This window comes from Marmota marmota, unplaced genomic scaffold, assembly GCF_001458135.2.
Source record: "Marmota marmota marmota unplaced genomic scaffold, marMar, whole genome shotgun sequence".
Lineage (NCBI taxonomy): Eukaryota > Metazoa > Chordata > Mammalia > Rodentia > Sciuridae > Marmota > Marmota marmota.
Window position 1 is genome coordinate 1315753 of NW_026000020.1, and position 24243 is coordinate 1339995.

The 24243-nt window shown below is 33.6% G+C and overlaps 1 protein-coding gene across 4 annotated transcripts in view; it reads right to left on the reverse strand.

Annotated features, from left to right (window-relative positions):
- The window catches only part of Gcc2 (GRIP and coiled-coil domain containing 2), a 48907-nt gene that overhangs the window by 18595 nt on the left and 6069 nt on the right, over window positions 1-24243 (reverse strand). For all 4 annotated transcript variants that reach the window (XM_015499666.2, XM_048810250.1, XM_048810248.1 and 1 more), the window contains 13 exons: window positions 21492-23939; window positions 20780-20852; window positions 18020-18120; window positions 17830-17928; window positions 14643-14762; window positions 14062-14226; window positions 13676-13780; window positions 12557-12719; window positions 6463-6563; window positions 6289-6366; window positions 5495-5632; window positions 4580-4701; window positions 1328-1504 (listed from right to left, as the gene is read on the reverse strand). In XM_015499666.2, coding sequence (XP_015355152.1) covers window positions 1328-1504; window positions 4580-4701; window positions 5495-5632; window positions 6289-6366; window positions 6463-6563; window positions 12557-12719; window positions 13676-13780; window positions 14062-14226; window positions 14643-14762; window positions 17830-17928; window positions 18020-18120; window positions 20780-20852; window positions 21492-23939 — 3890 coding nt within the window. The remainder of the gene's footprint in view (window positions 1-1327; window positions 1505-4579; window positions 4702-5494; window positions 5633-6288; window positions 6367-6462; window positions 6564-12556; window positions 12720-13675; window positions 13781-14061; window positions 14227-14642; window positions 14763-17829; window positions 17929-18019; window positions 18121-20779; window positions 20853-21491; window positions 23940-24243) is intronic.

The following is a 24243-nucleotide window of genomic DNA, read 5'->3' on the forward strand; positions in this document are numbered from 1 at the left end:
ATTTTTTTTTTTTTTTTTTGTGGTGGTGGTATTAGGGATTCAGGGGATTGAATTTAGGGGTATTTTACCACTGAGCTATACCCCCATATATTTTTATTTGTTATTTTGAGACAGAGTTTCACTAAGTTACCAACTCTAGCCTCAAATTTGCAATCCTCCTGTATCAGCCTCTTGAGTCGCTAGGATTACAGGTATGTGCCACTGTACCTGGCTAGCAATGCTTTTGCAATAACTTTTCTATAGTAAAGAAAAAATGCTGAAAATTTCTGTTGTAAATATCAAGTAAATGTAATTATTTATAAGCTAATCTAATGGAAACCCTGCTGATAGTAGTTAAAATGTTGGTAGATCTTCCCTGAAACTTTTGGTTTACGTGATTAACATATAAACTACATGTTAAAAAAAAAAGTGTAAGCCAAGAAATCACTTCCTTTCCTTTTTCAGGTTAGCATAAGATTATGTATATACTATAAACACAATTTTGGCAGGTAAAGTACCCTAAAACCCTTCAGGAAAGACACTCAAAAGAAGAATTCTTTCTCAGTGCCCTAAGATATAACAAGTATTACCACCAACTTCCTATTATAGGAGGTCAAAAGTTCTTCTTTGCAATAAACTATTTATTCTGCCTATATTCCTGAAGTCTAATAAAATATTGTAATGATTAATAAGATATGATAAGTTGAAAATAGAGTTGCAAAGGTGAGCTGCATTTTATTTTTTAGTTAGAAGCTGTTTAAATGTTTTCCTTTGGAAATGAAGAAAAATGCTTATAATTTGACACTTGGGGTGGAAAGTAGCATTTTCTTTCTTCTGAGGCATTAATTGTCTTTTGTGTTAACAGTATATATATATGTATATATATATATATATATACATATATACACACACACACACATATATACATACACATGTATGCATATATATACATATTATAATTTTGATATAATCCATGCAATATTCTATATAATATATATAATCCTTCCTCTTTTTTTGGTGGTACTGGGAATTGAACCCAAGGGCACTTTACTACTGAGCTATGTCCCCAGACCTTTCTATTTTTTAAAAAAATTTTCAGACAGGGTTTTGGTGGTACCAACTATATACTAGTAACTCTTTTTAATAACACTAATATTCTAAAAATGACAAATACAAAAACAATCCAAAGAGGGAGGCTTTATGGTAAATGAAACAAAGTTATTAAGCCTTTAGAAATGTCTACTTATTTTTAAATCTGTACTTATTCCAAGGAGCAACATATTAGTAGTTCTAACAAAGAAACACTGCTGACTGCTACAAATAGCATTAGCGCTACTAGCAATCTTACTTTTCTCGAAGTTCCGCCTCTTTGGATACTGTTTCTTGAAGCATCCTGTTGTGCCTCTCCAGAAGAGTATCATGCTCAGATTGCAATGTCTGAAGTTCAGCTACATTAATCTGTAAGTTACTTTGGCTTTCTTGTAATTTGATTTTCAGTTGATCAATTAACATTTCCATGTGTTCCCTAAAATAGAAATAAATAGTTATAAAACATGAAAGGAGTGAAACTCCCTTTTGTGGTTTCCAATATATTTTAATCATTTAATCTTTCCATGTCATACTCATTATTATGAATGATTCTAAAGCAAATATAATTATCGTAAGGATTCAAAGAATAGGATTAGATATAATAAAAGATGTTAGATTTTAAACCTCTGGTGCTATAAATTTACAAATAAGAAGTCTCTGAATTTTAAAAATTTATACAGTGGAATAGAACATTAAACATCATCAAAATAGCTTATTTATGTTATGAATTATGCCATTAGTTAAAAAATAACCTACATAGTTCTATATTAACCATTATGAGAACTATATTTAGACCAAGCTACAGTGAAAGACAAGACCTGAAGAAAAGCAGGTCTTTTTAGAGTTAGAATAAAATTTAGATGAAAACAAATATTTAAAATCCATAATTTTGACACCATCCACACAATATTCTATTCATTTTTTTTTTTGAGAGAGAGAGAGAGAGAATTTTAATATATATATATATATATATATATTTTTTTTTTAGTTTTCGGCGGACACAACATCTTTGTTTGTATGTGGTGCTGAGGATCGAACCCGGGCCGCACGCATGCCAGGCGAGCATGCTACCGCTTGAGCCACATCCCCAGCCCCTCTATTCACTTCTTTAAAAAAGATTTCTTTTTTGTAGATGGACACAATACCTTTATTTTATTGATTTATTTTTATGTGGTGCTGAGGACTGAACCCAGTGCCTCATATGTGTAAGGCAAAGTGTTCTATTAGTGAGCTACAACCCCAGTCCTATTCATTTCATTTTTTAAAAACATATTGACTGTATAAGAAAGTAGAAAAAATGTAAAACAATTATATTCAAATGGTTGGAACCCAATCTTCAGGCATGCTCAAAAATGGCTCTTGAAAATGGTGACACTTTTTCCTAAGGCATCAAAATTATATCTTGGAGAAAAGGCAGCCTTTTTTAACAAACGGTGCTCGGAAAACTATACAGCAATATGTAGAAACATGAAATTACACACCCACCCCCTCACCTTGCAGAAAACTCAAATCAAAATGGATCAAAGACTTAGGAATTAGACCAGAAACTTTACAACTAGAAGAAAACATAGGGTCAATACTCCATCATATTAGTGCAGGCACCAACTTTGTTAATAAGACCTCCAAAGTGCAATAAATAATACAAAGTGGAATGCCATCAAACTAAAAAGTTTCTGCACAGCAAAGAAAATGAATTAAGAACACGAAGAAAGAACCTACAGAATGGAAGAAAATCTTTGCCAGCTACTCCTCCTACAGGAGATTAATATCTAGAATATACAAAGAACTCAAAAAACTTAACATAATAAAAACTCAAAACAAATAACTCAATCAATAAATAGACAAAAGAACTAAATAGAAATGTCTCAAAAGAAGAAACACAAATGGCTAACAAATATATGAAAAATATATGTTCTAACATCTCTAGCAATCAGGAAAATGCAAATCAAAACCACACTAAGATTTCATCTCCTTCTAGTCAGAATGGCAATGGTCAAGAATGTCAACAACACATGCTCGTGAAGTTGTGGGGAAAAAGAAACATTTGTACATTGTTGGTGGAATTGCAGACTAGTACAACCACTCTGGAAAATAGTATGGAGATTCCTCAGTAAACTAGGGATGGAACCACCATATATGACCCAGCTATCCCACTCTCTGGTATTTTCCCCAAAGCTCTTTAAATATAGCATATTGCAGAGATATATTCACCTCAATGTTTACAGCAGTACAATTCATATTAGCTAACTTATGGAATCAACCCAGATGCCTCTCAGTAGATGGGATTAAGAAATTATGGTTTATATACACAATGGAGTTTTACTGAGCCATAAAAAGAATGATATTAGGCATTTGCTGGTAAATGGATGGAAATGGAGAATATCATGTTAAGTGAAACAGGCCAAACTCAGAAACTCAAAGGTTGAATGTTTTGTCTCAGATGTGGAAGCTACAGTAAAATAAAAGAAATGAAGGGGGAAAGATAGGACTATATAAAGAACCAATCAAGAGCTAGGGATATAGCTTAGTTGGCAAGTTTCAATCCCCAGCACCAAAAAAAAAAAAAAGAACCAATCAAGCCAGATGAGGTAGCGCACACCTGTAATCCCAGTGGCTCAGAGGGCTGAGGTTGAGGCAAGAGGATTGCAAGTTCAAAGCCAGCTTCAGCAAAAGTGAGGCACTAAGCAATTCAATGAGACCCTGTCTCTAAATAAAATACAAAACAGGGCTGGGGATGTGGCTCAGTGGTTGAGTGCTCCTGAATTCAATCCCTGGTACCTCCCCCCAAAAACTTAATCAAATATAAATTAATAGACTAGCAAAAGGAAGTCAAGTAGAGTAGAAGAAGGAGAATGAGAAAAGGGAGGGAGGATGAGAGGGAAAGGGGGAGGGAAAAGGAAGGGATCATGAACTGAAATCAATTTCTACTGCATGTATGAGTTTCTTGGAATGAACTGAACTACTATATTCAACCTCTATTAAGAGAAGATCAAATTTTAGTCAAAGTGATGCCAAATGTTTGTTAGTAATTGTTAGGTTGGTTTGAGGTGGCTAAGGGAACAAAGGACCAGGTGACCAACACATGCAAAAGAACCACCAATCAGGTGTCGACAGAACCACCTGTCAATCAGCCAGGTCTCCTGACCAATCCTGGATCTCTGCAAGCTCCCCCAACCAACCCAGTAGGACAAGGGACTCTAAAAACCTCCCTTTCCTGTCCCAAGCCCTTCCTTCCTGCCCTAAACCCAATAAAAATTCCAATCCGGCTGAGCCTGCGAGTCTTCTGGACCTGCTCTGTTGGATTGGAGGGTCTTGCCTGGGAACAAATATCAATAAAGCCTTGTTCAGCAGCCTTTTAATCTGCCTACTTTTGGTCACCGGTCCCTGACCTTACAGTAATAATATATATAAAATTCTATAGTTGAAAGAAATCAAAATACGATTTTCAACCTACTTGGTGAAGAACCTGTGTCTCGTGTTTTGTTTTTTTTTTTTTTTTTAAAGACTTTACCTTTCTTGTTTAGCTCCTTCACTTTCAGCCTGAGACACAGATTTGTTTTTCTGTTGCTTTAAAACGTTGTGAACTCTGACTTTGTAGCTCTCAAATTCAGAAGTTACAGCAGCTTGTTCTGCCTATGATATTTAAAAGAAAACATTTTCTATTTATAACATGATCCCATTTTCTTCCAGGTTAACAAACTAAGATGAAAATTTGTTTTTGAAAATGAATAGCTAAGATTCATTTTAGCCTCAATTAACTTCATAAAAAAGTACACTTCTGTTGGTCTTACACTTTTTTAAAGCCTTTCAAGGATATAATTTTGTCTAACAAGAAATTCTTAGATTTATTGACTACCCATAAACTTTGCAATACACTATTTGCTTTTGTAATTTTATAAAGTTTTTTTTACTTATAAGTTAAATTCTGCGTCATCCACTGAAGTGATTGGTAAACTTACACAACACTACTGCAAGATCATTTATATAAGAGCTGTACCTCTACAAAATTACTGTATCATTTCTAATTGTTTTGTATGTTGAAGACAAAAAGTTAGGTTCCTATGAACGAACACTCTATTAGAATGTCATTTTATAACTTGTAAGTCCTCAGATTCATAATACTTTTAAAATAAAAAGGTTTTACAAATAAGTGATTTTCTTTCATACATAAATTACACAACAAGATTTAAATGGAAACAATATGTGCTCATATTTTTCTTTTTGGCTTAGCAAAAATTGCTATTCAAATGATTCTTAAGGTGAGGATGCACTTTGGGGTAGAGTAGGCTGAGCCAAACCAAGAGCTCATTTAATTAAGTGCTCTTAACTGCAAACCAATGAAAAGGAGATCACAGCCCTGAGTAAACTGCTCACTAGCAGTTAATAAAATCCCCTTGGGAAGAGGCTTCTGTTATGAGGGATACACCTTTGCAGCACGGCTCTCTTCCTGAAGTGCAGCCACTCTCTGCTGGTATGCACTCATTGTGCGTTGGTGCTGCTCTGCAGAGGTCTTCAGGTGCTCGTGAAGTTTGTGTTTCTCAGATGTTACTTCAGCGAGTTGAATCTAAAAGGTAAAAGCTTTAAGCTTAGCTCTGGTAATTCATATCTTCACTGGTTAAAGATATTTTCCTTAAAACATGAACTTTGAGATAAGTATATATAAATGATAGAATTAAGTAGTGAAAAAATTTTAGGTATTATTTATTATTATTAAAAAAGTAAAGCAATATGAAAAGACCATTTATTATGCTAAGGTGATTTACTTTTTCTTAAACCAAAATTAATAAAGAAATCAATCCCCCAAATACCAGATTGCATATTTAACACTTCAAAACATTTTATACACCCACACACACAAATATATTTTAAACAAATATATAAAACTATTTCATGAATTGCTTTGTGTCAATGCAATATCATTCAGAGGATTCAGATGAGGTTTGAGGCTATATTTATTTTATTATGAACTATATTCTACATTTATTTTATTATGAACTATATTCTTCAAATGCATGAAAATAATCTGGCCTGAACTAAATGGTTTACCAGTTTTATACTACCTGATTTACTGCTTCTACTTCCTCAAAATGTTGAGAAATCCTTTTCAATATCCTTAGAAGGTAATTCCTTACAGGATAAATAAAATCCCTAGAAAATAACTCATTTCAATATGGAATTTTTTTTTTTTTTTTAAATCTTAAAAAGTACAAGGAACCTTACTTTATAGACTTCCACTTGCTGTTGACTGGCTTCCAGCTCACCCTTTAATGATGCTTGAAGTATTAAATGATCAGTTTCCTACAGAATGAGAATCTTGGTTAAATTAAAAAATGAAATTATTTATAAATAAACTATGAATACATATTAAAATGAAAAATGAATAAATTAACATACTGCCTGCTTTGAATCTGCTAGTTCCTTTTTTGTTTTCACAAGTAACTGCTTGATTTTGGTGTTTTTTTCTTCATACTGTTGCACTGAAGACTGTAGTGAAGCTAGCATGGGAAATAATTTCAGCAGAAAGAGATGAAACAGTTTTTAATGAGTGAATATAAATATGTCAATGATGAGTCTTTTCTTTGTATTAAGTTACCTTTGTATTAATTTGTTTGAGCTTTTTATTATGATATATTTCAAACATACTTGACAGTAGTAACTAAGGTACAGTAAACTCCAATGTACCATCATCCAACTGAACAATTACTAATACACCCAATCTTATCTCACCCAGACAAGGAGTCAGCAAAGTCACAGGCTATTTTTGTGAATATAGTTCTATTAGAACAGCAAGGCTCATTCATTCAAAACAGTCTATGGCTGCATTTGTGCTAAAACAGTGACTTGAGTAATCACCACAGAGACTGTGCAGCCCATAAAGCCTAAAATATTTACTATCCGGCTCTTTATGGAAAAAGTCTGTCAACCCCTGACCTATACCTTACCTACTCTCTGAATCCCCTCTGGATTACTTTAAAGCAAACCTGTTCATCTGTAAATATTCAGTGTATATCTCTAAAATAAAGGTCTATATTTGCTCTATCTCTAAAAGATAAGAAATCTACTTTAAATAAGTACCTCAAAAGAGAGTCTGTATATTTACAATTCTATCATATTAGAGGCACATTCCTACTTGATCATCTGTTTTTCTTATAGTAACTCGACGTTTTAAAAAAAAATTTAGCTGTAGATAGATACAATATCTTTTTTTTGTCTTTTATTTATTTATTTTTATGTGGTGCTGAGGATTGAACCCAGTGCTTCACGCGTGCGAGGCAAGTGCTTTACCACTGAACCACCCCAGCCTGCAGATGTTTTTTGTGAGAGGGACTGTCAGTAAAAGAGAGCACACTAAGGAGCCAATCAAATCATAATAAAGAAGAAACTTTGCTGCTTACAGAGGCAAAGAAGGAGCAAATATCAAGTAGGAATAAGTGGATTAATTGTGTAGACCACAAGGAGCCTCTGCAATGAGCAGGAAAAATCTGGCTGCAGTCTGTTATAAAATAAACCAAGACTATGTAACAGTGACTTTGTGGTCTCTGAAGCTTCAGAGATTTACAATTTGGTCATTTACAGAAAAAGTGTGCTTAACTCCTGATCTAGACTACTTACATGGACACTATGTGGTTGGACTGTTGAAAAATCATATAAGCAATGATTAACTGTACAAACTTAAATTCACACACATATATTACATTACTTGGCAAACAGGAACAGGAGTGTCTTAACTATACCTAATTCAGTTATTTCCTGGCAAATATTTATCCAGTTCTGAAAAGTATTTTATAAAGTCCAAATTACATATGAAGTCTTACAAAGTGCTCTAGGGGTTATAATAAGCAAGACAGCACTATTTAAAAGTTAGAAAGAAAAACAAAAGGTTACATAGCTCCACGTCTAAAGTTTATATTCACTTTATGTGAAACTCTGAGGGAGATTTCACAGAACAGGAAGCATTTAGGATTAGAATCAGGATTTTAGTATTAAATGCTTCCTGTTCTAGGAGGATAGGCATGAAAGAAATGAGGAAAATGAGGTCATGAAAAGAAGAATCACAGTAGATGAAATACACACTTGTGGAAAACATCATGTCTCCAGAAAGCTTACAGCCTTCTTTACAAGCTGTGAGAATAATGAGAATTAAACTGAAAAGTTAGAATGGGACCACATGATGAAGGGGTTTGAAATTAAGATGAACCTACCTTAATTTATAAGGCAGAGTGAACAAACTACATTAAATTTTTTTTTTTTAGTTGTAGATGATCACAATACCTTTGTTTTATTTATTTATGTGGTACTGAGGATTGAACTCAGTGCCCCACGCATGCGAAGCATGTGCTCTACAACTGAGCCACATCTCCAGCCCTTTTTGTTTTTTATTTTGAGACAGAGTCTCCCTAAGTTGCTGAAGTTGGACTTGAACTTCCTATTTCCCCGCCTCAGCCTCTCTGGTCCCTGGGATTACAGGTATGCAGCACTGCACCTGGCTGGAACACTATCTTAATGCTTCCTTTTCTGCTAAAAGTCCTTAGGCCAGCAATTCAAGGATTTCACTGACATGAGGTTGGTAACTTTTCCCAGATTCTCTTATCATCTAAATACTCCAACATAGCAGACTATCTTCCCCATCTTTGAAAGTGAACTGAATACTTCACCTAAGTATTCATATCCTTCATAAACAGAATAAAAAATACACATAAAATCTGAAAGAATGTTGTTTTACACGATGTGGTACCAGGAAAAGCTGTTTCTTCATAAGCTTGCTTTATTATTGTGGATACTATAAACCTTGTAACTGATGTTTCTGCCTTTCTTCTGGTTTCTAGGATGCTAAAAGTCAAATTTAAAGGAGACCTCTAGCAAAAGCACAGAAGATGTATACTTTATGTTTTAATCTTTTATCTGACTCAACTGTTGAGATCTATTTCAATGTTTTCTTTCATGCTAATCCCTCATCACTTATATCTAAAATTTTATTGTATGGTAATATCTTTGTAGCCACCTTAAATTATTTTATGGAAATTCTGCTTCTTGCTCTGAGTAACTGTTAACAGTCTAGACTTCCCTTCCTGTCATAAACTAGGAAATGAAACAAAATACATAAAAAAAAACTTTTCTGAATTCAGACAATGAGCAGTGCAGGACTGTGATCCCTGAGAGAAGGTAAACAAACATGGTAAACCCTGTTACTTGTCTTAACTCTGCACAGAAGCAGTTTCTGGACTGGTGCAGGGATGTGAATCTGAAATAGAGCTGGTCATCTGAAATGCAAAGAACTGCTGTGGAAAGAACAATAAACGGAGAGTTGTAATCTGGACAACTCTGAGGGATATAAATCAGATGAATCTCTGCCAGCCAGAGTGAAGAGACTTTGCAGTAGAACTTTGATGAGCACCACCTTAGTGGTAGGTTGAACCAGACCTATAACCAGACCTACACTCATCCTAAAGGACATGAAAAATAATTCATAAAAATACAAAACTTAAATACAAATAACTTGAATGTTGAAGTTTACATTTTTAAATGAACACAAAAATATCTAGCATTCAGCAATGAAAAAGTCACATCTAAATTTTTGTTTACAAAAAAGCAGAATAATGTTATTTACAGGAAGGAGGGAAGAAAAATGAATGAATTAATCAACAGAAATAAACAAGTGAAGTAAATACAGAAAGAGTGAAATTAGCAAAAAAGGGCATCAAAATAGTTATTAAATATGCTCAAGAATTTAAGGAAAACAAACATATAGAGAAGAGAGAAATGGAAACTATATTTTAAAAAATTGAAATTGTAGAAATGAAATATGCAAAATCTAAAGTAGACATATTGCTGAATGGGATTAACAAATACCATAGATCAGAGAATTTGAAGACACAGTGATAGAAACTATCCAAAAAGAAGTTCAGAAAGTACAAAAATCAAACAAGCAAGCAAGAAAACAAATAGAAGGAAAAAAAAAAAAAACCCGGAATAGAGTATCACTGACCTACAGAACTATATTAAGTGGTCTAAAATATCTAATTAGAGTCCTGGGGATGGGCTGGGGTAGTTTAGACAAAAAAAAAAAAAAAAAAAAAAAAAAAGGAAATAATGGCCAAAATGTACCAAACTTGAAAAAAATTTATAAAAACCCTATACATCCTAGAAGCTGAATAAACACAAGCAGGATACAAAAAGGGGAAAAAATATACCATAGAATTCTATACCCAGCAAAAGCATCTTTTGGAAATGAAGGCAGAGTAAAGACTTTTTCTAACAAACCAAAGCTGAAAGAATTAATTGACAGTAGCTTATGGGCTGCAAGATATAAGAAGCTATTCAGCAAAAGGAAAGTCATACCTAATGGAATTTGAATATACACAAAGGAACAAAGAACACCAGAAATGGCAAATATGTGGCTAAATACTGAAAAAATTCCTAAATTTTAATTTTTTTAAAAAATAGGAGTTGGTAAGCTTCTCCTAAGAGGTTGAATAATAAATAATATAGTATTGTCAGCCATTAATCTCTGTTTCATCTGTGCTGTTGACACACAATAACAGCCAGACACTATAAAAAAATTAACATGGCTTGTTTCAATAAAACTTTATTTATAAAAACAGGAAGCTGGCCTGTAGGCCATAGTGTGCTGACTTCTGCTTTAAAAAATAACTATTGGGGCTGGGGATATGGCTCAAGCGGTACCGCAATCGCCTGGCATGCGTGCAACCTGGGTTCGATCCTCAGCACCACATACAAAGATGTTGTGTCTGCCGAAAACTAAATTAATAAATATTAAAATAATTCTCTCTCTCTCTCTTTAAAAAAAAATAAATAAAATAAACTTAGAGTCAGTTGTCTTAAAAAAAAAATAACTATTATAGGAGCTGGGATTGTGGCTCAGCCGTAGAGTGCTCACCTAGCACACGGGAGGCACTGGGTTCGATCTTCAATAAAGGTATTGTGTCCAACTACAACTTAAAAAAAAGAAAAGAAAAGAAAAGTTTGAGATTAGCCTCATTAACTAAGTGAGGTCCTGTCTCAAAAAAAATAGATAAATAAAATTTAAAGAAGAAGATAACTATTACTGGGTATGGTGGCATGTGCCTGTAATCCCTGCAGCTCAGGAGGCTAAGGCAGGAGAATTGTGGGTTCAAAGCCAGCATCAGCAACTTAGCAATACCCTAAGCAGCTCAGTGACACCGGGTCTCTAAATAAAATATTTTAAAAAGGGCCAGGGATGTGGCTCAGTGTTAAATGCCTCTGGGTTTAATCCTTGATACCAAAAACAAAAAACAAATAAATAAACCCAAAACTATTTTCAAACAAAAATGACAATTCTGAATTGAATTAAAAGATGAATATAACATATTCATTCATGAGATGCAACTAAAGAATGCCTAAAGGGAAAATCATAGTTTTCAATGCTAACAACAGAAAATATTTTATGGAATCAGGTGTGGACCAGTTATTTCTGAGACAAGAAGACTGCAAGTTCGAGGCCAGCCTTGGCAACTTATTGAGACTCTGTCTCAAAACAAAAAATAAGAAGGACTGGGGATAAAGCTCAGTGGTAGAGTGCCTATGGGGTTCAATACTCAGTTAACTCCCACATTAGAAAAAATTATGGATAAAATGGATAGAATTACATTAAAAAGAAATGCTTCACTGTAAAGGTTCTGTGTTTGGGACTGGGGTCTCTGATGAATTCATGGCTGTGGCATGCTTAGCTGTTAGGAAAGTTTCTGTGCAAAGGTATGGAATGCCTAGCTGCTATAGCAATGCCCTATATGAGAAGGCTCTGTGCTACAGCCTTATCAGCCTAGACCTTGATCTCAAGCACACAGCTCCTGGGAATAAACTCTCTTGTTACAAGACAACCATAATGTTTCACCAAGCTCTGCTGAGCCTGAACCTGTCCACATAACAGTAACTTTTAAACAATGGACTTTCTTGAGAGAGATACAAAGCTCCTAACATTGCACATTGCAACTATAGTACGTAATATGCTGCATAATGTTGCTAACTCTGTAATCAGCCTAATGTCACAATGAACAATAATGTACTAATGCTGCCAGTGACCTAATGTAACCTATTGATATAAATAAAGCTGGCAGCTTGGGCAAGAGGCCTTCATGTCATTTTGCTATCCTGCCATTCTGCCACTTTGCCTCTGCACCTTGCTTCAGTCTCCTTTTGTTTTCTTTGCATTTCATTACTATTTAAATTTTCCTAATCTGTTGACAATCAGCAAATCTTGGACAAAGATTACTTGTATCTTCATATTATTCACATAACAAAAACTTTAAGAATAAACACTAGCATGCACTGTCAAGACACACAGTCAAGCACCAGCATGGACTGTAAAAACCTTAATGGCAAATGGTTTTACAGTCCTTCTGTTCCTAAACAATGGTTAGCACTATGTTAGACACACCCAGTAATGCCCCTTCCCCAAATCTGTTACAATGAAACAATTTTAACATAAAGTGAATTTCATTTTACTCACTCATCTCTTCTTGTAGGTTTTCTTGTTTCTGTTTTTGAATTTTTATTTCTTGCTCCAAATCCTCTATCTTGCTGTTTTTATTATTTAACTTTTGATTTAGTTCTTTCATCAAACGTTCATAATCGGCTATTTCCATATTCATCAATGTAGTTTGTTGGGCATCCTGCACATTTTATAAAAGATTCAGTTATTAATTTCACTTGTTAGATTGCTAACATGATGCCGTAGGAATTAACAGGTTGTTATGCTCTTCTACAATACAGAATAGTGTAAACAGTAATGAAGAAAATAGAAGTTGGATATTTCAGTTTCTAATTTCATAAAATCAAATATATATATATTTTAACAGCTTAACTCAATTTTCTTAGCTATATTGTATTTCATTAAAAAAACTTTCATTAACCATAATTAGTAATTCAAGTCTTGTGGGGACTCTTATTTATGAAATATTACTATTATTTTTTTGGTACTGAGGATTGGACTCAGAGGTGCTTAACCACTGAGCCACATCCCCAGCCCCTTTTTAATATTTTATTTAGAGACAGGGTCTCATTGAGTTGCTAAGTGCCTTGCTAAGTTGCTGAGGCTGGCTTTGAACTCGTGATCCTCCTCCTGAATGCTGGGATTATGGCTACGCACCACTGCAGCCAGCTGAAATATTAATATTTTAAGTGGCTCTTATAGTACTTTTCTTTTGACTTTAACTAAATCTTCATAGATCACATAACAATCACGTATAGAAAATGATATATCAAATCAAACTCTGATTAATTCATAAGCCCAGATTCTTTTGAAAAGACAGAGAAATGAATTAAAATTCCAATTTATTGGGGCTGACAATTTATGAGGGTTATTTTAGTACCATACACAACATTTAAAAATATTCCTTTTTGATATGTACAGAGTAGCTTCATAATATGAACAATGACATCAGTTTTCTTTTCTTTTTAGCAACATTTAAATTTTTTTTCGTAATTGTTGATAGATCTTTATTTAATTTATTTATATGTGGTGCTGAGAATCGAACCCAGTGCCTCACACATGCCAGGCAAGTGCACTACCACTGAGCCACAGTCCCGGCCCATGAAATCAGTTTTCAATCTTGGTGTTTTATTTTACCTTTTTAACCAGCTCTAGTTCTTGCATAGTTTTCTGAAGCTGTTTCTTTTCCTTTTGAAGTTGTACCTGAAGTTCTTCGAGTTCTTTTATAGTACTGGAATGTTCCTAAAATTAAAAATACCCCCCCCCCCCAAATCGATCAACATTAAAAAAACTACGTGTGTTAGGGGTTATAAAATAAATCTGATACACAAAGACTCAAAAAATTTGGTGACCTTTCAATATTTAAAGAATAAACATGCAAATATCACATCTTAGATTCTCAAAATTAGAGCTGGCATACATAAAGCAATTAATTAAAGACTCAATTGAGTTGTTTCCTTAAATGATATTTTGGTAAAAATATCATTATATATACGTGAATCATCTCACAGGACTGTTTTTACCTTTATCTTCTGTTCCTTCTGAAGTTTTTCCGTTTCCAATTCTTTGTCCACCATTGCTTTGGCTTTTTGGACTTCTAAAATCTGTAATTCTAATAACTTGGCATTAGACTGTAGTGTTTCAATACGAGCCAGGAAATCTTCATTATCAGAATTTAGTTTTTCACACTGGAATGACAAATGATTCATTTTTGTAAACATGCAAAAAATATATTCAAGGGAGGAAGAAAAGGTACATTAATAAGAATATTGGCATACTGTGAAAAATGAAAATTTCAAAATAAATCCCACAGGATGACAATGTTAAGTTTCAAAACCATCAGTGTTAATATTTATATGGCAAAATTTATAAAAGACCAGATGCATCTATAAAGTAAAAGATGAATATGAAAAACAACAGGAACAAAACAAATCCAGTGGGACTGAGATCAGAGCAATAAGTTATTGTTTTGTTAAATTAATCTCCTGATTCGGGGTGGGGGGAGAAATACTGTTCCTGATTGTATTTTAATTTTATTCAAAAAGTATTGGAGATTAAAATATATTAAAATTTTCATGTCTGAATTTACTCAATTTAAAATTACCTGAAAAGTTGAATTTCTTAATTGTTTAGTAAGATCTTCTACTTGATGTTCAAAATTACTAGCACGTTCTTTTTCCACATCCAACTGCTCTGATTGCTTATCATATTCTAATAAAAGATTCTTCAATAAAAGACAAAAATATTTAACTTTAGGTTATTATTATTCATTCAATAGGTCAGACTGTACAATCAATAAAGCCTGACGTAAAATGTATAAGTCCATTTGAGATGTTAAATATTTACATATAAAAATACGTCAATGAAAATGTAAATTTACATATAAAAATATGACAAGATTAATATTCTTAATATTTAAAGAGATCTTTAAAACCCCAAATTTAAAATTTATATATGAGCTTATTCATCTTTCATGAACCAGTTAACTGGAGATATATATATATAATTTTTTTTTTTTTTGTGCTGGGGACTGAACCCAGGGCCTTGTGCATGCAAGGCAAGCACTCTACCAACTAAGCTATATCCCAGCCTGCTCCTTTATATTTTAAGAGACTTTATAATCTAATCTAATAATTTCCTTCAGAGGAAGACCAGGTATACTAATTTAATAAAGTTCAATTTACCAATCTACACAAGTTACTTAAATTGCTTTTAAATTTAAAAAGTCTTTTGTATTAGAAGTCAGTCAAAGGATCAAGTCTTTTACCCTAGGTTAAAAAAAAAAATACTTTTCAAAAATCCTAATCCACCCAGAATTATTTTGGTGTGTGCAATAAAATAAAAAACTGATTAAATCCGCAATAGCTTTCTAATTCCTTCTTTTGGCACTGGGGATGAATCCATGGGTGTTCCACCACTGAGTCACATCCCTAGTTCTTCTTATTATTTTTAAAGAAAGAGTGAGAGAGACAGAGAGAGAGAGAGAGAGAGAGAGAGAGAGAGAGAGAGAGAGAATTTTTTTTAATATTTTATTTTTTAGTTTTCGGCGTACACAACATCTTTGTTTTTATGTGGTGCTGAGGATCGAACTTGGGCCGCACACATGCCAGGCAAGTGCGCTACCGCTTGAGCCACATCCCCAGCCCCAGTTCTTATTATTTTTGAGACAGGGTCTTGCTAAGTTGCTGAACTTGGCCTGTAACTTGGGATCTTTCTGCCTCAGCCTCTGAAGTAACTGGGATCATAGGCTTGTGCCACTGTGCCTGGTTACCAATTCTTCAGTAATTTCTTTTTCTTTGTTATCAGAGACACAACCAGAGATGCTTAACCCGTGAGGCATATCCCCAGCCTTTTTTTTTTTTTTTTTTAGAGACAGGATCTCACTAAGTTGCTTCGGGTCCCAACTAAATCTTTGAACTTGTGATACTCCTGCCTCTGAAATCGCTGAGATTACAGGCTTGTGCTACCATGCCTCGCAGTGATTTCTATTTTTAAGTTTTCCTGAGATAGTATAGCTTAGTTGGTGAAAGAACAGGTCTGGAATAGTTGGTAATATCCCAGCTCTGCTATGTTTTGGGACCCTGAAGTCTCTAACTTTTAGTCTGTGACCTTGAATCTCTATGCCTCAGATTCCTGACCTATAAACTGGTGAAGCTAATAACATACTTCTTGTGGTTGTTTTGAGAATTAAGCATACTAAGACATTTAGAAGACAGCCTGGCATAAAAGTATGTGTTGTTGTTGTATAGAAGTCTCTGTCTCTTCTGTTAATCTCATTCTCACATTAGAATTCTACCATATTTCTATAGCTTAATAGGAAAAAAATTTAGTGTGTAGAGGTCACTTCCCTTTTACATTTTCAGAAGAATTAACTAATCTTGCTAGTTTATTTTCCATTTAAAATTTGGAATAACTGTTATGATCCCCCCTCCAAACCCCCCCTCCTTTTTTTTAGAGAGAGAGAGAGAGAGAGAGAGAGAGAGAGAGAGAGAGAATTTCAATATTTATTTTTCAGTTTTCGGCGACACAACATCTTTGTTTGTATGTGGTGCTGAGGATCGAACCTGGGCCGCACACATGCCAGGGAAGCGCACTACCACTTGAGCCACATCCCAGCCCCGCTAGAATTCTTAATAAAATTGTTTTTGAATTTATAAACAATTTGAGAACTAGTATTTCAATAATATTCAGTTACCCTACATAAATTTTGAAGTTTTCTTTATTAAGTGCCCAAATGCTTATTAAAGTTCTCAAAATTTTATCTTTTATCTACTAAGGGATTTTCTCTTTTTATCAAATCCTACTGATTACTGCTCATTCACTTCTTCCTATTTACCTTTGTTTTGCTACATAGTCTGTATCATGTCTTTTTTCTGTTTGCCCATTATTGCCACTGGAATTTAAGTCCTAAGAGGGCAGGAGTTCAGGATTATTTGGTTGGTGGTAGTCTGTTTGGCTGACCACCATCAGGTCCAGAGCTTAGAATTCAGTCTAGGCATGTAAATATTTACTGAACAAATAAATACATGAAGAAATGTAATGACTTTTATATCGTACTTGGTAACTTTGTTGGATTTTATTTTTTGATTTTTATAATAGTGCTTTATTTTATTAAAGTAGATAAGTATATTACTTCCAAATAACAATGCTTTTATTTCTTGTTACTATTTGTGTTAAGCTTCACATTCATTCAACTTGGTTAGAACAATATTACATAGTTACAATAACAGCAACCTTCTCTTACTGGTTTTTATTAAGAAATCGCCAAACAGAATTTTACTTTCAAAAACAATAAAGGTACTACGTAAAGGCTAACCACACTACAATGTACAAAAAAAAAAAAAAAAAAAAGCCAGGGAAAAAGATTTACTAACAAGTACAAAAATACAAGATGATTATTTTATAGATAGGAACTTTACATTTCCAGTTCCTTCCTTCCTCCATCCCTCTCTCTCTTCCTTCTTCATTTTTGGTGATACTGGAGATTAAACCCAGGAACATTCTACAACTGAGCTTCATACCCAGGTCTTTTAATTTTTATTTTGAGACAGGGTCTTATTCACTTGCCAAGGCTGACCTCAAACTTGTGATGTTCTTGGGCTGGGGATATAGTTCAGTTGGTAGAGTGCCTGCCTTGCATGCACAAGGCCATGGGTTCAATCCCCAGCACCAAAAAACAAAACAAAACAAGACTTGTGATGCTCTATATGCGTGTGCCCCTGTACCTATCTTTCCATTTTTTTTTTTTTACTAGTTATGAATATAACTTGTTATTAAAATAACTATTTTACCTTATAGCTTTCTGCTCCTTGAATGAGATCTCTCATGGAAGTAGACAACTGATCCTTTTCTGAACGAACAGATTCGAGTTCTTCCCTCAAAGTCTGGGTCTATTTTAAATATACAGTAAATTAAGAGTAAAAACTCTAGATTTTCCAAAACCTAAGATTCTTGAATCTTGTGTTTTTTGAGTTGGCTTACCTCTTTTCTGCTGGAATCGAGTTCTTTCTTTGCTTTCACAGCAACTAATTTTATCTTACTTATTTTTTCCTCCTTCTCTTTGGATTCTTTTTCCAGATTCCCTAAAAACAGAAAATGAAAGGATTATATGTGAAGTACAAGGAAAAAACATCAAAATTATCTGATTTTTTTTTTTTTTTTTTTNGGGCCGCACGCATGCCAGGCGAGGGCGCTACCGCTTGAGCCACATCCCCAGTCCCTCCAGGCCTAATTTTTTTTTTTTTGTATTTTATTTAGAGACAGGGCCTCACTGAGTTACTTAATGCCTCACTTTTGCTGAGGCTGACTTTGAACTCTTGATCCTCCTGCCTTAGCTCCAAGCCACTGGTAATATACTTGTTCATTTTAACCCTAGAAACTGATTTTTATTTTGGAACATAAAATCTTCAGTTTGAAGTTAAAGTAGCTAAAACATCAATGTTACCATTAAGTGAAGGCTTAATCATTCATTATCTAAGTAATTTTCAGTTCTTAAAACACTACACTTTTTAATAATCTTGGATTTGGAGAGGTTAAGACTCCTGTAGTGTTGGATTTTCAGGAAATGCAGGTATGCTAGGATTTTTGGTGTTGGTTTTAAATTGGGACCAAGTAGAAAAGGTATCAGATGCAGTAAGTTTCTATGTACAGACCTCATCTTGGTTGGTGGATCTAAATTTCACAGCTAAACATGTAATATATTAGACCTAACCAATTTTGATCTTTCTCCTTAAGCTCTTTACTTTTCCTATATGAACTCTGGGGTTCAGGACTTTTTTTTTTTTTTTTAAATAGTTTTATTTAGTTGTTGACAGACCTTTAACTTATTTATTTATATGCGGTGCTGATAACCTAACCCAGTGCCACACAAATGCCAGTCAAGTGCACTACCGCTGAGCCCCAGCCCCAGCCTCAGCCTCTCAGGACTTTACTCTTTGAATATCTTTACTTATGATCTGAATTCCTGTCCTTACTTATTAATTAGTGTGTACCTGTGCCACACTGTGCAGCAAAGGCCAACTGCTCCACTTCTGCATTTCACTGCAATGCCATCTCACCTACTCTGGCATTAGAGCAGCAATTTTACCCTCTCCAGTGGATATTCCCCCAACAGTTTATAAACATGCAACAAGAAAAATCTCAAGACATCAAGATCAGGAACAAACAGTGAGGTAGTTACAAAGGTCAGGGGAGAGACTGCAATTAGATGAAACATGCTATTTTTCCGATTTAAAAAAACAACTCATTGCCCCTCTTTTATAGAAACACTCTTCAAAGAATTGTCTATATATGCTCTCCAAATTCTCTTCCTCCATTTTTTTCTTGAATCCACTGCAATCAATCTTAGACACTAGCACATCCTGAAACTCCTCTACGTTGTTTAGTCTAATGGTTAGTTTTCAGAGCTCATTTTACTTGACCCATCAGCAGAACCTGCTACGGATAACATTTCCCCACTTTTTTCACTTGCACTTGTCTTAACTTGCAAGAAATTTTATGTTCCAGGTTTGTTTGTTTGCTTTTTTAAACTCATTGGCTGCTCCTTCTCAATTTCCTTTGTTTTCAGCATTTAAAAATATGAAACTATCTATCTCTGGTCCTCATCTTTTTTCCATATTGCTGGGTGATTTGAACTCATGGCTTTTAATACCTACTATTTAATTACAAATTTTTATCTCCAGCCTAGTTCTTTCCCCTTAACTTCAGATTTACATAAGCATTCTGTAACTCCAGATTTACATAAGCATTCTATCTGACATTTTCACTTGAATTGGTATTTAAAGTTAGTCTAAAACTGAGCATCCCTCCATGCCCTGGTCACCCACAACAGAAAACTGAAGTTATTCTAAACTCTTTCAATTTCCCGGCTACCCCAATCTAATTGGTTATTAAATTAAGGAATCATAAGCATGTTATACAACACTTCTAAATCTTCAGTTTTAAATGGGAATAAAAGAGTTATTCCATGTAAACCATGTGGAATAAAAAGATTAGAATAAAGTCTCATTTCCTCTGCACATCACACTAGCATGTTCATGGTCAGGAACTTCCTGGTCTGATCCTTGACTCTGAAAATGTTAACATATGAACACCTCATGTTCCTTCTTGCTGCAATCCCTTCCTTTCTTCTTGTGTCGTATTTCCCTATCTTCAAGACCTAGTTGAAGGGCTGGGGTGGCTCAGTGGTAGAGCACTTGCCTAGCATGTGTGAGGCACTGGGTTCAATTCTCAGCACCTCATATAAATAAAGAAAATAAAAGTCCATCAACAACTAAAAAAATTTTTAAAAAAAGACCTAGTTGAAAATGCTTTTCTGATATTTTTCTTAACTTACAACAGGCAACTTCTTATGCTATCAACATTTTATCTTTGTCTGAACCTCAAACTATGGTAATTAGAGCTTCCCTAGACAGTGAGCTCTTTGAGAACATTGTCTATATGTTATTCACCTTTCTATTAACAATGTCTAGAGCAGGTGGACATTCAAATAATATCTGATCAATAAAAAATCCCCCAAATAATCATGTAACCATTTACAAATGGTGTCACATTAGTGTTTTGTTGGATTAAACATAAAGTGACAATTGAAAGGAAAAGCAAACAGATAGCTGGGGGCAATGGAGGTTAAAGGCAAAGATAGCTACATTATGTTTTTAACAATGCATTAATTAGCTACTTTATTTCCTGATCTATTCTAACCAGAATTTGTCTAATGGTGACAACATAGAAAAGCATAGTTACCTATTTTTTCTTCCAGCTCTTTTACTGAAGAGAGTTGATCATTATTTATAGAAGATGATTTCTCTATGGAATTCTAGATTTTACACGGGAAAATAAAACAAAAAAACAATAACAGAATTTATTTACTTTCCCATGATGAAAAAAAGCAAGTTGATTATCTGTGTTGACAAACCAGGTAACGCTAATGTTATGTATATGGCATTTACTTTGAGAACTAATAGTACTCAGAGATCAAATATATGTGTAATAAAGAAATGATCAAATGGTGATTATAGTTTATCATCTTTTACAACACAGTTTTAAAAGAAAACCTTAAAATTGTAGCCAAAGTGAAATAGTCTACTTTTTGCTCAATAGTGTTCTTTGAAAAAGATACTATGCATAAGAATGTAACTCAAATTTCTTCATGATCATAGTTTTGCTAGTGACTACACACTTTTGACCAAAATATTTTAAACCCCTAATCATTTAATCTTATATAAGTTCAAGGTTTTAAAATGATTACACCCCTCCAAAAAGATCAATGTAATAATAAACAGGATATATAACATCAACATATTTAAAGCATTTTTCAGAAATTTGCCACTTGAGCATTAATGCTAAAAAATTTACTTCTGACTTAAAAGTGGAAAAATTTTAATGTAAAATTTTCTAGAGTCTATGACCAGAACTAAGAATTTATTTGAATCAATAAAGTTCAAATAGTTAGTACCTTTAATAATGTCAACTCTGCTCTCACATCTTGCAATTCAGTTTCTTTTTGTTCTAGTAATGCCGTTAGGTTTTCATGTTCTGTTATACAAGATTTTTCATAATGGGTTTCATTTTTGCTATGTAATTTTTGAGATACTTCTTCAACCTGAATTAAAAGATTCTGATTTTCAAGTCTTGTTTTTTCATTAGCATTCTTCATTTCTAGAAGATCAAGTTGCAGTGCCTCTTTTTCTGACAAGATTTCTTCTAACTCTTTTCTTAAAAGAACTTTTTCTTGTTCATAGTCTCTTAGTAAAGACCTAAGTTCTTCACACTGAACAACATTCTCTTCTTGAAGGCACTTAATCTCTTTTTCTAACTCTAAAACCCTTTCATCACATTGAAAAATCAAGTTGTGTTTTTCTTCATTTATTTTTGTTAAGGATTCACCTATAGCTTGTAGGATATTCCCAACATCATCTTCTTCATTTTCTTCTAAAACCTTTGACCCTAATTGTTTCAGAAAACTATACAACTGGGTTTTGACAAATGACTTCTGGACTTGTTCATTTTCAAACAGTTTATTTAAATTTTCTCGCTCTACAACCATGACCTGAAGTTTCTTTTCTAATTCAGTAATATGTTCTTTTAAGATAAAATCTTCTTTTTGAGAATGAAGAGCTTCCAAATCCTTACTCAACTGGCTGTTTTCAGAGTTTAGTCTATTATTTTCCTCATGAAGAGCCTTTACTTCAGATGAAAACATTGCCCGGTCTTCAGAGAGGGTTTTCATTTGAACCATAAGTTTTTCTATTTTTTGGTCATTTTGATCCTTTTCTTTTAAAGTCTCATCTAGTCTTCCTGTTAACTCATTTACCCTTTGTTCTAGTTCACTGTTGTACTGGGCAGTTTGCTCAACTCTTTCCTTTAGTTCTATGGCTAAGCTCTCTTCTCTTTTACATTTTTTATGGAGACTATCTACTTCTTCATAGGATTTTTTAATTTTACTTATAAAATCATCTTTTTCCTCAGTAAGAGAACTTATCTTTGTTTCTAATTCTTGTAACATCGTATCTCTTTCACTGAGACTAACTAAGTACAATTCATTCTTTTCCTGAAGGCTTTTTATGGTATTTTCAAGTTCTGGTACTAATTCTTGTTGAGATAATAGCTTTTCATTTTCTCCCTGGATTCGATTCACAGTTTCAAGAAGAGCATCTTTTTCATTAAATGCGGTTCTAAGCTTCTGCTGAAGCTCATGAACATCAGATGCTTGCTGTTGTTTCATTGACTCAAACTCTTGACTTATTTTCCCAGCAGACTCCCCCAGTTCTGTTTGTAAAATTTCCATAATCTCTCGCAAACTCTCATAATTTAAGATTGCTTCTTGCTTTTCTTGTTGTAGGTTTTCACACTGTTCCCTAAGACCCTGTATTTCAAACATTAATGCTAATTTTTCTTTTTCCGAACCTGACAAAAACGTCTCATTTAGTTCTAACATTTCTTTTTGATGTTGTTCCTTAAGACTGTGTACTTCTTTGTTATGTTGTTCTTTAGTAAAGCAAAACTGTTTATTTAAATCTTCTAGCTCATATTTTAATTTTTCTATTACACACCCCTGTTCTTCTTTAGCTAATAGTAGTTCATTAATTTTAAACTCTAAGTCTTCTCTTTCATGAAAAAACTCATCCCTTATATGTTGGGCATCCATTTCAAGTTTTAATTTAAGATTATTCATATAAGTTACCTCATCTTTTAAGATACTATGTTGAGATTCAAGTTCTTTTAAGGAATCTTCTAATTGTTTTACTTTTTCATTTACTACTTGTTCTACTAAAGTACCTTCTTGTAAAAGCATAGAACACATTTGATTGTCTTGGTTAACATTTAAGTTTTCCAATTCACATTTCTCTTGACTACTCTTCTCAGTTGCCTCCCATTGTTTTACTAAGTTTTCATTTAGCTTGTTTAACTTGTTTATTTCTGTTTCATGTTCTTTAGTTGATGTTTCAATTTGGCACATCAATTTCCTTACTTCTTCTTTGTGGGTAGCTTTCAAAAGCGAAAGTTCTTCTTGTAAACTATTAATATCTTTTTGGTAATGCTGAGAATTTTCCTCAATGACTTTTTGCAGATGAGTAATCTCTTGGTTTTTTTCATCAGTGGTAGCTTCTAACTGCTTTTGCAGATATGAAATTTGCTCCTCAAAGGCTGACCTAATTTTTGGAATTTCTTCTTGTAATTTTTTAACAGTATCTTCAGATTCACTGTGAAATTTGAGCTGTTCTGAGAGCTCTAATTGTTTATTCATTGCTTCTTCCAGTTTCTCTTGTAAGCCAGCTTTATCTTCACTGTGTTTGGAATGCACTACCATCAATTCATTTTTCAAATCTTCAATTTCTTTAACATAGTTTCTATGTGATTGTTCCACTTCCTTGTGCAAATCTTCCATCTTAGTTACAGAATTCTGTTATGAAAATAAAACAAATAAATCAAGTAAGACAAAAGAAACCCGTACCCTGAAGAAAGATATTGACACTGGCCAATAGAGCAAAGTAAATGAAGGGAAATATACTACAGAAATATGATACTGAGATTCCAACAGTTTTCCTTAGGCTCTATCTACTTTAAGTAGAACAACTAAGATCAGCAATATTAAAACTATTAAAGTAATACCTAACAACTAGTAAATCTCTGAATTTAATTTTCTTTTAAAAAAGTGACAAATCATATAAGTTGTATAAGGCATAGAACTTCAACCTGAGTAGATT